Source organism: Calidris pugnax, unplaced genomic scaffold (assembly GCF_001431845.1).
Source record: "Calidris pugnax isolate Ruff unplaced genomic scaffold, ASM143184v1 scaffold593, whole genome shotgun sequence".
Lineage (NCBI taxonomy): Eukaryota > Metazoa > Chordata > Aves > Charadriiformes > Scolopacidae > Calidris > Calidris pugnax.
Window position 1 is genome coordinate 770,577 of NW_015092181.1, and position 12,909 is coordinate 783,485.

The 12,909-nt window shown below is 44.3% G+C and overlaps 1 protein-coding gene across 1 annotated transcript; it reads right to left on the reverse strand.

Annotated features, from left to right (window-relative positions):
* Positions 1-5,966: 5,966 nt before the first annotated feature.
* LOC106900262 (chromosome unknown open reading frame, human C11orf58) lies at positions 5,967-12,583 on the reverse strand. Its single transcript, XM_014962265.1, has 5 exons — positions 12,379-12,583; positions 12,006-12,086; positions 10,560-10,620; positions 8,686-8,795; positions 5,967-7,509 (listed from the first exon to the last, which is right to left on the reverse strand). The coding sequence occupies exons 1-5, from the start codon at positions 12,436-12,438 to the stop codon at positions 7,300-7,302; spliced, it is 522 nt and encodes a 173-aa protein (XP_014817751.1). The 5' UTR covers positions 12,439-12,583; the 3' UTR covers positions 5,967-7,299.
* Between the last annotated feature and the right edge of the window lie 326 nt (positions 12,584-12,909).

The following is a 12,909-nucleotide window of genomic DNA, read 5'->3' on the forward strand; positions in this document are numbered from 1 at the left end:
AACGTGAGCACTGCTATTTAAAGAAAACTGTTAAAGGTCTCAAGTACCTCTGAGAGCACCCTTTGGAGGGAGGGGTTGGTGTTTTGGGGAAGAGGAGCGCTCCCCATGGGTGCTGCTATTGTTTACACTGTTGTCTTTCCATCTGCACCATTTCCACATCTTCAAATCTATGCGTATGTATTTTATATCAGCATCTCTTCCCCTCTGTAAACCCACGAATTTCCCATGTGCCTTAGCAATTAACTTCTGGATGTTTTATGAAGGAATGACCAGATTTACTTAGTGTCAAAACTTAGAAGATACAGAAGGCGTGATCTGATGTTACCCCTCTGATTTCTGTCTGTCTTTGGGTATTTTAAAGCATTTCCTTGTGCTGCATGTGTGTTTGTGTCTATGTATTTCGTAGTTATAAAAAGAACAAAGCCATGCACAAGAAGAACATGAAAAATTGCTATATTTCCACACCTAGTAAACATTCCCATTGGTTATTTGGCTGTATTCAAAAGGCTAAGACTTTTATTGCTCTACTAGCAAAAGCAACCTTTCTTCACAGTGGAGCAGTACAAAGAAAGAGCACAAAAAATACACACATCACAGTGCCTGAAATTCTGTTTGAACAACTGTATTGATTGGGTCTGACCCCTTTACATTTTTTTTCCATTATTTGAAAAGGTGCATCTAACTGTAGCTGAATTGAACCAACCGAGATGAACTTTCCATGAAAACTTCTTGAGATATTTCTTTAGTTCAAAGCTTTGGAATTTTAAAGAGCATTTTTAATAGAAGTCTGTTGAGGTATTCTGTGCAACAACCATACTTTGAATGTTAAACTACAGGTAAACCTAAGAGGAAGGTATACAATTATAAAGCCTACCATGAAATTACTAGGAAATGGCATGGTAACTTTGAGTGCTAATTATAAAAGTAAATAAAAGCAGAAAGTATTGCATATGTGCACATTTGTGCGCTGTTTACTTGTTATTTTCTTGTCAGTGCTCCTGGTTGCCTTAGAGAGTGTAAAACAGCCTCCAGACAAAACACCAGGAGAATTAGACAGCATTTTTGGAGCAGTTAGGGATGAAATAGTGTTTTAAAAGATGTAAGCTTAGAGGACAATGTTGTTTTCTTGTTGCTAACTAGAAGAAGCCTTTTACCGGGAGCTATAGAATAAGAAAGCCATAAAGGAGAGAAGAGATTAAGATCACAAAAGTGAGTTGCAAGTTTGTAGGAAATAATGGCAGAGATGTTCAGTGAGAGGCTGAAGGTGAGTGGAGAACAGCCAGTGGTTTGAAGGGAGAGCTGGTAAAAACATGAGGGAGCAAAATGCTTTAGCAAAAGGACTCTGCCTAAATTGTAGAGGGGGAGGTAAGAAGAAGGAATACCTGGCAAGTGAGGATCTCAGTCCAGTGAGTGCCTCTAGAGCCAGGATTGAGAAAAGCCTTAACACTGTTTTCTGGTTCATCCCCTGAGACAGGGTGTTTTGGGAAGTTTTTTGAAACCCTGGCTGATGGCTTATGCAAGATGTAACCCTAAAGAAATGAAGTAGTTGGTGACATTTAGTTACCATGAGTTGTACCACTCTGGGGGAAGAGTTGACATCAGAAAATTCACTGCTAATTCTGTTTGTCTCTTGCATTGTCTGTATTGTTGGCTTTTCTCACTGCTTAGTTCATGCTTAACAGTTCCAGGTCTCTGCTCTGCTTCTTCCACACTGCGCCTTTGAGCATCTTCTTCTCCCAGTATGGAACAGGATTTTGTCTTCTGCCCAACACGGTTGCAGTGCGTCTGTGTGTGTGTGTGTATGGGGGTGTGAGCACATACACACACACGCGTGTTGACCCCACTCTCCTTTCATTTGGTGCTAAGACACAAAATTGGCAAAAGCTGAGGGGCCCCTGCCGAGACGAGGACCAGAACTGGCTCCTCTGCTCACTTTCCAAGTCCTGACCTGGATGAGAGGCTCAGAGGGACATTTCTTGAGTGTAGCCGTGTCCCCTGGCCTTCTCAAAGCCTCTGTGTGCCTGAGGACTCCAGTTGTCTTTCTGAATCCAGTTTAAAAGTGACTAGACAAATGATTTTATACACATTTATACACAGGATCTGGGTAGTGGCTCCATCAGTTGATTCCTGAGTAAATTTGTCCTCTATTCTTTTGTGTGTCCAGTATCAATTTCTTACGTTAGGAAGTATTTGACCAAAAAAGAAAATGTTTTGGAAGGAGATGTTCTGTTAGTGCATCCTTGCAACAGATCATGATTACTAGACCTTAGTGGCTGCAAGAGGAAGAGGGAGACTTGGCCCCAACCGGTTAAGGATTAAAAGCTTCACCTGCACTTGTTTTAAAGCTTTAGCAATGATATGAGGAGGCAGTTCAGGTTGTCAGGCCTTTCTGCAGTCTTTAACGTAGCTCAATCCAGTTGTGTTAAGAACACTCACTCATGGGAACAGTTTGAGAGAATTTCCCTGCTGGTCAAGGTGGGCAGTTTTGAAAAAGTTCAAGGAAAGTTTGGTTTGGTTTGTTTGGTTTTTTTTATATAAGCCCTCGTATTCCTTAACTGATGATACAAACCCCCCTCTTTTGATGTATGTTACTTTTCATTCTTCTCTTTTTTTTTCCTTCTCAACTAGATCATCCTGAGCTATGGACACCATAAATGGTACTGGATTTGGGTAGATAATAGCACAAACTGTCAGTGTGATCTCATTCTGCACCTGCATTAAAACTAAATGAAATGAGGTTAAATCACCAAGTATTTTATTTCTTTAGTGCTGTGCAAAAACTAAGGTAACTTTTTTCTACCCATCAGGATGCTGTATCCCTGCGTACTGTTCAGAGATTTTTCTCAGGAAAAATGCAGTTGAGGTGGCAGTCTTAAAGCAAAGCCCAACTCCCGCTTTGTCCCTTCAGCGAGGGTACCTTGACACATGTCCCTTCTCTTAATCCCCTGACAGCTTCCAAGAGACTGATGCAAATAACTGTGCCAGGCTTTGATTATGAGATATTGCACTGCCACTTATTCTCTTTGTCTCCTGCAGTTTACAGAGGCAGCTTCAGTGCATAATTTAATCCCTGTTCTGGGGACTGTAACAAATCCACTGAGATTTCTACCACCCGTCCTCCCTGGCATCAGAACAACATGTGCACAGCTGCTTTGATGTGAATTCCCCAACTAGAGCCTTAGAAGGACCTATAGCTTTGAAGCTGGCCTATAAATTGTGCTTTCAGGAATCAAGTTGTCAGCCTCCTCTTCTGGGAGAAAGGGAGAGTAAACTGTAAAGCAGTTGCATAAAGCTACAGGGCAACTTAGAGATTTTTTTGGTTTTCTTGGTGTCGAAGAATTCCTGTACGATGTTGAGAAAGAAATGGATCCTTTTTTACCTGGCTGAGAAGCATCCTCTTTTGTCACTGCAGCAGGACCTTGTGGGTGGTGGGGTTGTGATGGGACTCATCTTGAGGGGTTCCTTATTCCAGGGCAAATGGAAGGGGAACAAGCACACTGGTGCTTTCAGCCTTTTCAACTGTTTCCACTCTCCTGAAGCCAAATGCTGGTAACGCACCTGTGTTGACTTTTGTGTAGGTACATTTTAATTATGGTTTAGAAAGAAATCAAAACGTTTACCAGATGTCATGGCTGTTCTGTGACAGATCTAACTTTCAGCAGTTGTCTCCTAAGATGTGAACGGGCAGACTGCTGCCTTTCTGTTTAGATGGAAATAAGCTGGCCTTTGAGGAATTTCAGTGGCCAGATCTTGTTTGAAAAGACGAATGCAGTTTCCCTCTTTATGATTGTCTGCTGTCATCTCTGCGAGCTCCTTCCCTATGAATCTGACAGGCAAAGATCTGACTAGTGTCAGCCAAGACACCAGCCTTTATTTTTCCTGTGTTCTCTGTCTCCTGTGAGAGCTGAAACCATTCTGCTGCTATCTGGGCCACTACTGGATGCTGTTGTACTGAATGTGGCTAAAACTGACTCCTGAATTAAAACATTTTACTGCACAATCTACACTGAGCTACATTGGCCTTTCCCAGTATGTACGGAGGAGCTTCTTAGGCTGCTTTGTAGATGAACCTGTGAGTTCTTAACAATATGCTTGTGTTACACAGGAGGAGACGTGGTTGTGTTGAGCGCTTCCTGTTTTGAGCAGATGAGTCTTTGGTCAGCATCAGAAATGAGTTATGCCAAACCTCATCAGGTGTTCACAATATTACATCACCATGTTTGGGGAATAGTTGGGTTGGGTTGGTTTTTTTTGTGGTTTGTTGTTTTGGTTTGTTTTTTTTTTTTTTCTACTGGCAAGAGCTGTTACCAGAATAGTTTAATTTCATAGAATCATAGAATCATTCAGGTTGGAAGAGACCCTTGGGATCATCGAGTCCAACCATCTCCCCTACTCTACAAAGTCCTCCCCTACACCATGTCCCTCAGCACTGCATCTAAACGGCCCTTAAACACATCCAGGGATGGTGACTCCACCCCCTCCCTGGGCAGCCTGTTCCAATGCCCGACCACTCTTTCAGTGAAAAATTCCTTCCTAATGTTCAATCTAAACCTCCCCTGTTGGAGCTTGAAGCCGTTCCCTCTCGTTCTGTCACTAATTACCTGTGAGAAGAGACCAGCACCAACCTCTCTACAGTGTCCTTTCAAGTAGTTGTAGAGAGTGATGAGGTCTCCCCTCAGCCTCCTCTTCCTCACACTAAACAGCCCCAGCTCCTTCAGCCGCTCTTCATAGGATTTGTCTTCTAGGCCCTTCACTAGTTTCATTGCCCTCCTCTGCACTCGCTCCAGCACCTCGATATCTCTCTTGGATTGAGGTGCCCAAAACTGGACACAATACTCGAGGTGTGGTCTATTTATGTATGTTTGGAACTGATGGCCAAACCTGTTTTATAAGGCAGGCAGCTGTAATCAAGTAAGGGCAGGGCGGAGTGGCAGAGGCCTGCACAGGGCCTGCCAGGTCTCTTTCTCCTGAGCCTTTCCAGGTTGATTGCCTGGCGGAGAAAAGCCCTCAGGTGAGGTCTTACTCTGCCTTTCACTAGTGGGAAGGCAGCCGGGCTCTCTGCGGGCAGGGTGGGTCTGCAGCCATGGATTCCCCACCATCTGAAAGGGGGTCTGTTCTGCTGCACATGGAGAAAAGGCAGTGAGAGCAGCACCAGCTTCCATGCTGGGGCAGAGAAGGCAGAGAGGTCAGTGTATATGCAGCATTTTGCAGCCTGCACCTAAATTTTGTCATTACCAGTCTATTAGGAAAGGGTCTGGAGCACAAGTCTTATGAGGAGAGGCTGAGGGAGCTGGGGTTATTCAGCCTGGAGAAGAGGAGGCTGAGGGGAGACCTTATTGCTCTCTACAACTCCCTGAAAGGAGGGTGTAGAGAGGTGGGGGTCGGTCTCTTTTCTCAAGTCACAGGCGACAGGACGAGAGGAAATGGCCTCAAGTTGCGCCAGGGGAGGTTCAGGCTGGATATTAGGAAAAATTTTTTCCCTGAAAGGGTTCTCAGGCATTGGAATGGGCTGCCCAGGGAGGTGGTTGAGGCCCCATCCCTGGAGGTGTTCAAAAGACAGGTTGATGTAGTGCTGGGAGGGATGGTTTAGTGATGATGCTCCTTGTTTGTTGTGCGGGTGTCTGTTTTTGTCAGTCAGGTTGACGGTTGGACAAGATGATCTTGAAGGTCCCTTCCAACCTAGAAGATTCTGTGATCTTTTGGTGAAGGCCTATTTCTCTTCCTAGAGATAGAGCAGCTTTCCTAAGTCATGGTGACGTTTTCCTTCTTGACCATGTACAACCAACTTTAATTTTTGCCTATGTATTAGAAGCTTGCAGGATTGGGAAAATGAAAAAAAATCCATGAAAGCACATATAAATCACTGACCGTTCGTGGCTGCTGCAATGTTGTTCTTAAAACTGAATGGCTGAAAGAATTTGTATTGCATAGTATAGCAAAACAGATTAATCAAAATCTACACTCGGTTTTTATTTACAATATTACTTTTATTTTTTTCCATAATGTAACTTATTCCAAGTCCTCCCCCTGTAACTGCTGCTGCAATGTTTACCTCCAATAAACCTATGCAATGGTAGTACATACTGCTGCTTTCGTGTAAGCCAACTGCCTTGCAGATGTTGTCTGCACACCACAAATCTGTACACAGAAATGGAAGATTCTCCACAAGCATCTGGAATGTTTCTTGAAACACTATTGGGGCAGAATGAGGCTGTCAGAGAGGTGCAGGTCAGATGTTCTGTTCTCCCAGCAAGGAGAGACAGGTGATCTGTCTGATGTACTTAGAGGAAACCAAGTCTAAAAGGTTCTGGTATTTTAGTAATTACTTGAATACAGTAAATTATAAATTTGCAGAGGAATGGATGTGCTTAATCCTTGCTGGAAGGAGTGACTGGAACTCCTGACTCTTTAAGCATCCCAACTTTACGTGAGAGGTACGACCTTTTTGTGATAATTGACCTCCAAGTGACCTGTGAATGATGAGAAAAGGAAGGAGGGCGTGTGTACTTAACTCTGTATTCTATGTTTAAAAAAGCTAAATTATCTGTATATCCTTTTCATTATCAAAGTATATTTTCTCTTTCAAGGTAAACTGGATTCTTCGGGAGGACTTATTTTTAATAACAACTCAGAGCTATAACCAGGAGCCAGTAATTCAAAAGTCATTCTTTTCTGCTTATCCCCCTCATTATAAACCCAAAGAAGCAATTAAGAGCATTCTGTTGTATTACGTGCTCCTAGAACATACTCTCCTACCCAGCCACTGCAGGACTTCAGATGGATAGAGCAATTAATACTATCACCAAAGTGAGCAATTTCTCCTCTCAGCCCTGTTGACACTAGCATCTATAGACAAAATCATTGTTTAAAGCTCTAGTACATCACAGAATAGTGCTGATATTGGTATTGTACAACTAATGCAACATCCAGTAATTCACATGTCATCTTATAGTTAAAAACTCAAGACTGGGGTACTAACAAAAGAAACCACTAACATGAAGTTTCCTTATCTGGCATGGAACAAAGGGAAGGATAGTTTAGATAACATTGTAGAGATTGGGCAGGAACAAAAAGAATTTATTTCTCCATCCAGTATTTTATACACTTTACAAAACCCAGTAATATCACTGTGCCCATAAAAATGTTATCTATGGCAACTGAAAGCAAACACTAATTTTTGTCATCTAAGGGGGTTTTCTTAAAATCATAATACAAAGATTTGTGCTGTAGCAGTCCTCCACTTTGCACTGTAACAATAAGGCTTACTGTACTTTAAATACAAAGCTGTTACATCTGCAGTTATGAACCACTGGCTTTAACAAACATCATTTTATAGTTGCTTTTTGCTTCTTTTTTGGTTTCTGGAACCTCAGCTTCATCATGTTTCTCAGTAGCTTGTAGCTCCTCTGCAGACTCCTCTTGCTCTGACTCCGAGCCGCTGTCAGAGTCCTCTGAACTCTCTTCAGAGGAGTGTCCAGCTGCCTCTTCTTGTTCTTCACTTTCCTGAAACTAGAAGTTCAGATTATGAGAGAGATAAACCATTATTTCCTGGCAACTCCACTGCAGCTTTTAAAATTCCCAGTGAGAATATTTCACTTAATAGTTCCTTTCATTTTAGTACTAAAATGGGCTATGTTGCTAAACACAGGTCTTGAATATACAAATTACTAGACAGAAAGCAACTCCACCATACCAGCTGTAATATCCATCAGCCACATTCTTACTTCGTTACAGCAGAAATCCTAAAGACACCCCTAAATGCGTTTGAAAAGCTTCAGATCACATCAGTTTGTAATTCCTTACTTTGGTGTTCACAGTACATAATGACACTTGAATATTTGTCACAGAGTGAAACATAATGAAACTAACAGCTAGACCATCAAGAATTCATACTCATGACTAATCTTTGAAAATAAGTTTAGCACACCACAGGTGAGGAATGCTGAAGTAATCCAATGACACTGCTAACAAGAACAATCAAAATGGAATTTTCTTAGTGCTCCTAAAGAGCAAAGCCTCCATGGCTGTAATATTAAGAATTCCCAACACTGCACAGGTGGTTTTACTCACTCTGGAAACATCAGCTATGTTTTCATGCAGTAACTGCTGCTAACAGCACAAAGTTAATTACTGCACTTTTCAATTGGCAGATGGAGACACATTACTAATAACCTAATTGTGTTGGGTTTTGTCACGCTTCTCTTCTTGCTAATTCCTATGGAACTGTTTGCAAGTACAAGAGCAGTCAGGTGTGAGCTCACTGAAAGTACAGGGAACTTCCCCTGTGACTTACTTTTCAGGACTACAGAGGTATGTGCCTCACAGCAAACAAGAAGCTAAGATTAATTAGCTCTCAACAGCAATGCAAATGGCCATCCTGCCTTCTTATGCGTTCCTTGGCAACACCCTGATTTAATACATTTGTCACTTTCTGTCCTAAACAGCCTTGACTCCTACGGAGCATTAAGTATGTCTCATCGCTGTTCAGAACAGTGTCAAGCATCAGGCATTTCCAGGCATCTAAATGGCCACCAGAATACACAAACAGTGCCTGCAGGAAGTTTGTCCTTTAGTCCAAGCTGTGGAAGTTTACCCCTAGTTGGGGCCATTAGATTTTTAAATCATGTATCATCTTGTCTTAGCGAAGCAAAAGCCAAATTGTTATGGAAATGAAGAGCTTACTACCTCACTGAAACCAAGTCCGCAATGGCGCCGGTTTCGTCCGGACATGGTGCTGTCCATGCTCTGCTGGTACTGAGACTCCAGTTCTTCATTCATTTTCTTGTCTTCTTCCCCTGCATTGTCCAGTGTACTTTGGTTATGGTTCGTTCAAATTAACAGAGACATCAAATTACACGAAGTCAGGTTTTCAAAGTTTATCACTACATGCGTGAAAAAGTTAAATTTAGCCCTCTTAAACCACTAGATTGAGTATTACTGCATACAAACCGCCGGGTTTTTAAGAGATCACATCAATGTGCAGCAAAACTGCTTTGGTAAAAAGATGGGCTGGAAAGTTCCTAAGACCCAACGCATTCAGGCAATTGCACTATGTGCTGTAGATGTTCTACTAAACAAGGTAAATGTAACCCCTGGGACTTCTCTGTGCTTCCTGCCAGTCCTGCAACGTGTCACAGCAAGGAGAAAGTTTCTGACCTTCACTACAAAACATGCAATTATTACGATCAAACCATGATTAATATCTAGCAGCAGAAGTCAGGACAATACTACCACTCTTGTGTGGAGCTGTATCTGAAACCATTTCATGCATCCTGAATTATGATGAGTGGTTACTACAGCTCTACATTCTTCTATCTTTAGGAATTAGCAGAAAAACTAGTTTTCATGAGCTGCTTCTACATTCCCTTTACTTACTTGTTTGAATAAGTAAAGAATCATTTTTACTGAGGGGAAATATGGTCTAAAATAGTGAACAATCCTCTGTTCTTCTTAAAGGTTAACCCTCCCCCAATAGGCCTACAACTCTAGTTTTAAATTTGTACGTCTGTAAAATTAAAAGCTTGTATTGCAAACTAGTGTTTCTTCATTTGGAAGTTAGAGCTGTATGTTATTATAAAAGGACAGTAACTATATGTTGGACAAAGAAGTAATGGGTAAAGAAAATAGCTGTTCTATGTGGAAAAAAACCCCCAGCATCTAAACTTTTTGCTAATAACAAAGCAGTACTGAGTCTTTATGACTCCTGAGGGGAAACATCATCTCCTTTCTAGAAAATTCAGGTATAAGGAAGTGATTCTTAGTCGCTCTGCAAGCTAACAGCAGAACCTGGACCTAATCTTCAGGCTTCTTTTGGTGTTTTGGTCCATAGATCATTTTTCATCAGCTGAAATATTACTAGTAGAGCATATCAGGGAAGATTTCTGGAACTCTGACCATTGCTATTCTATGCAGCTTTAACAAAGCTTCTCTCTAACAGTCAAGCCCAGCTTGGTTTTGATGTACTTTGACTTACCACCTGAGCAAGCCTGATAAGAAGTTACCACGGTCATAAATTACATGACATCAAATTTTTGCTGACTGCCAAGATGACCTTGCAGATCTTTTCAGCTTCTACCTCAGTGCTTTAAGGCAGAGATCTTTCTATTCAATAGGTAATCAGGTCGGGGGAGAAATCAACCCTGTTCTTTTCCATGCACAATGATTCAGAGGTTTGGATATCCATGCCTGGCAGCAAGGAAGACTTATAATACCGCTAGGTACCAATAGCAATAAAACTTTACTTTCTTATTTTGATAGCAAAATAAGACAGGGGAACTACAGGCCCTGATTTCCAGGGCATTTGTACACAAGTTTAAGTGACCATCAAGTACTTTGCTGAACCTGGATTTCAGAATGCAAGTAAATGCAGTCAGGGAAACTGTCAGTAACCTAATAAGAGAAATTAGGAACTTGTACAACTCCACAGCCAGAGGCAGTCTACAGCTACAGCCAGGAAACCTGAAATCCCTTCCTGCAACATCTATGAAGCTCAAAGTACTGGGATGTTCCTAAGTAAGTACTCCATTTCCAACTTTGTATCAGCTGTTGGATAAACTGACCTGTCCTGAAGTGAGAGGTTGATCTGTGGTCTCCGATAACAAGGCGGCCAGTATGTTCTTTCTAAAAGAAAAGGCAGTTTGTTTTGGAGCTTTAGGGTGCACTGACAGCTCTGCCAACATGGAAAATGGAAAAGGTTTGCTGTCAAACCTTGACAACCAACTGTAAGACTGTAAGTTTTATTAGCTAACAACTGCTGCCTCTTGATGAACTTGTTTCATCTTTGTTTCACTGAATTTTCTGAGAAAGAAAACCCCAGAAGTAGATACTCTTTACTCTTCCCACCCCCCAAAACTGGTTCCATTTCATTCTGTTTCTTGCCACTCCAAAGATGAAGACAAGCCATGCTGGTATGTCAGCTGAACATGGAGGAACTGTGATCCCCTGATACGAAAGCTACATTACACAAGGCTGGACAAGTGTGAATTTACATTCTGACCATTTACCCTTTGGGTCTCCTTCTCTGGCACTAGGCAATAGCTCAGTCTGCATCTTACCATGATCCCACTTTCAGACTGGTCACAGTATCAGGTAAGACCTTCACAATGCTCATTAATATATTATCTCGGTAGTTGCTCATTAGCAAATGTATCCCTATAGGCAAGAACTGACATTACACAGCAAGCAGCATTAAGTATCCAAGCAGACATTAAGATTAGTGGTAGTGGGATGTTTTAATAGGGTACTGTATTCCTATCCACTAGGAAGTATTAACTTTCACCTCTTTAATACAATAAAATATTTTTGCTTACAAAAATATTGTATTCAAGGAGAATAAGCTAGTACAAGTGATATTATTTTTCTTGAAGTAGAATTGCAATACTAAAACAACATTTTGTACATGGAAAAAGCATGATTATATTTTATGAGTTTTGCAGCATTTTTTGCAAAAAGCATAGCAGAAATATTGTTTTAGAGCATTTTGTCTTGAAAAATACATCCTGGATTATTTCATTAGATTTACTATTTTGCTGTTTTCGTCTATCAGCTACCATTTTTTTGAATCGTTATTTTTTTTACCAATGAGAAAGCATTTTACAGGCTGAGTGCACAAGTTTGTTAGTTTATAACTGTCCACAAATAATTCTATTAGCTAGTCTGAAAGTATAAGGGCGTTTGGGTGGGGAAGAAGCTGCAGAGGAGCGACTTGACAATTTCAGACTGTTGTTTTGGGTTACACTGCTGCTGCCATAGCAGCCGCAGCTGTGAAACCAAAAAAAAACCCACCCCAAATCCTCCTTTAATGAGGGTCCCAAAGCGAAATTCCTTTTGAGTGTTGTCTTTCTGCTCAGAGAGCCCTGCGGCTGCAGCAAGGCCCCTTCTGAGGGGGTTACGGGCATCGCAAATGGCAAACACCCACGTAGCCGCGGGGGGGGGGAGATGGGGGCCCATCCTCCCGCCGGGGTACCCGTTTGCCCGCGAAGGGGTGGGGAGCGGGGCGGCCTCACCTTCCCAGCGCCCATCAGCCGCAGGAACTTCTGCTTCCGCTCCTCGTTGCCGAGGTCCGCCGCCTCCCAGCTGCTGGAGCCCTGCGGGACCACACGCTGACTGCGCCCGCCCGCCCCCACCGCCGCTGCGGGCCCAGCGGCCCTCCAGCGACCCCTCGCCTCCCCACACCCCCCGCCGCCGCCTCCCCCGGCGGCCGGGCCCCTCAGACGGCCGTTAGCGCCAGGAAAGGGGGCGGCCAGGAAGGCCGCGGCCTCCTCCGCGTCACGCAACGGGGCTCGGTCGCCGTACCAGGGCCCCGCCGCGGCCTCCCTCCCGGCCTCCTCCTCCCCCCATCCCGCCACACCGCCTCCCCGGGCCCCACCGCCCATTTACATCGGGGGAAGCCGCTCGCTTGAGGCCGTGGTGGCCCTGGGACTCCCTGGCCGAGCTCATGGCTGCGGCTGGGTGACCGGGCCCCTCTGCCGCCTTCCTGACGGAGCCGCTCCCTCGGCCCGCGGCGGGTCACGGCCTCCGGTCGGCCGCGGGGTGCGCCGGGACTAGTAGTTCTCCTCCGGCCCTGTGGCGGCGCTGGCCGGGCAGGCCGGGACTACAAGTCCCACAAGCCTCCGCGGGGGCGGGGGCTCATCTGCCCGAAGATTGGCAGATGCGCGTGCCAGCCCCCGGGCACCGCCTCCGGAGGGAGGCGGGCGCGCGGCGGGCCGCTGGGCGTGGAGGGTGGGGGTGTCGCAGCCGGTCACCGGGACTTGGCCTTCGGTGTGGCGTCCGGCGGGGCGCAGCTGCCGGTCAGGCGTGAAGTGCCGCTGTGGGAATGGGGGGATGTAAAGAGGGGGCTGCCGGTCCGGGGGCTGCGCCTCGGCCGTCGTGTGAGCGCGGCCGGGCGGCGGCTGAGGCGCAGCCTGAGGT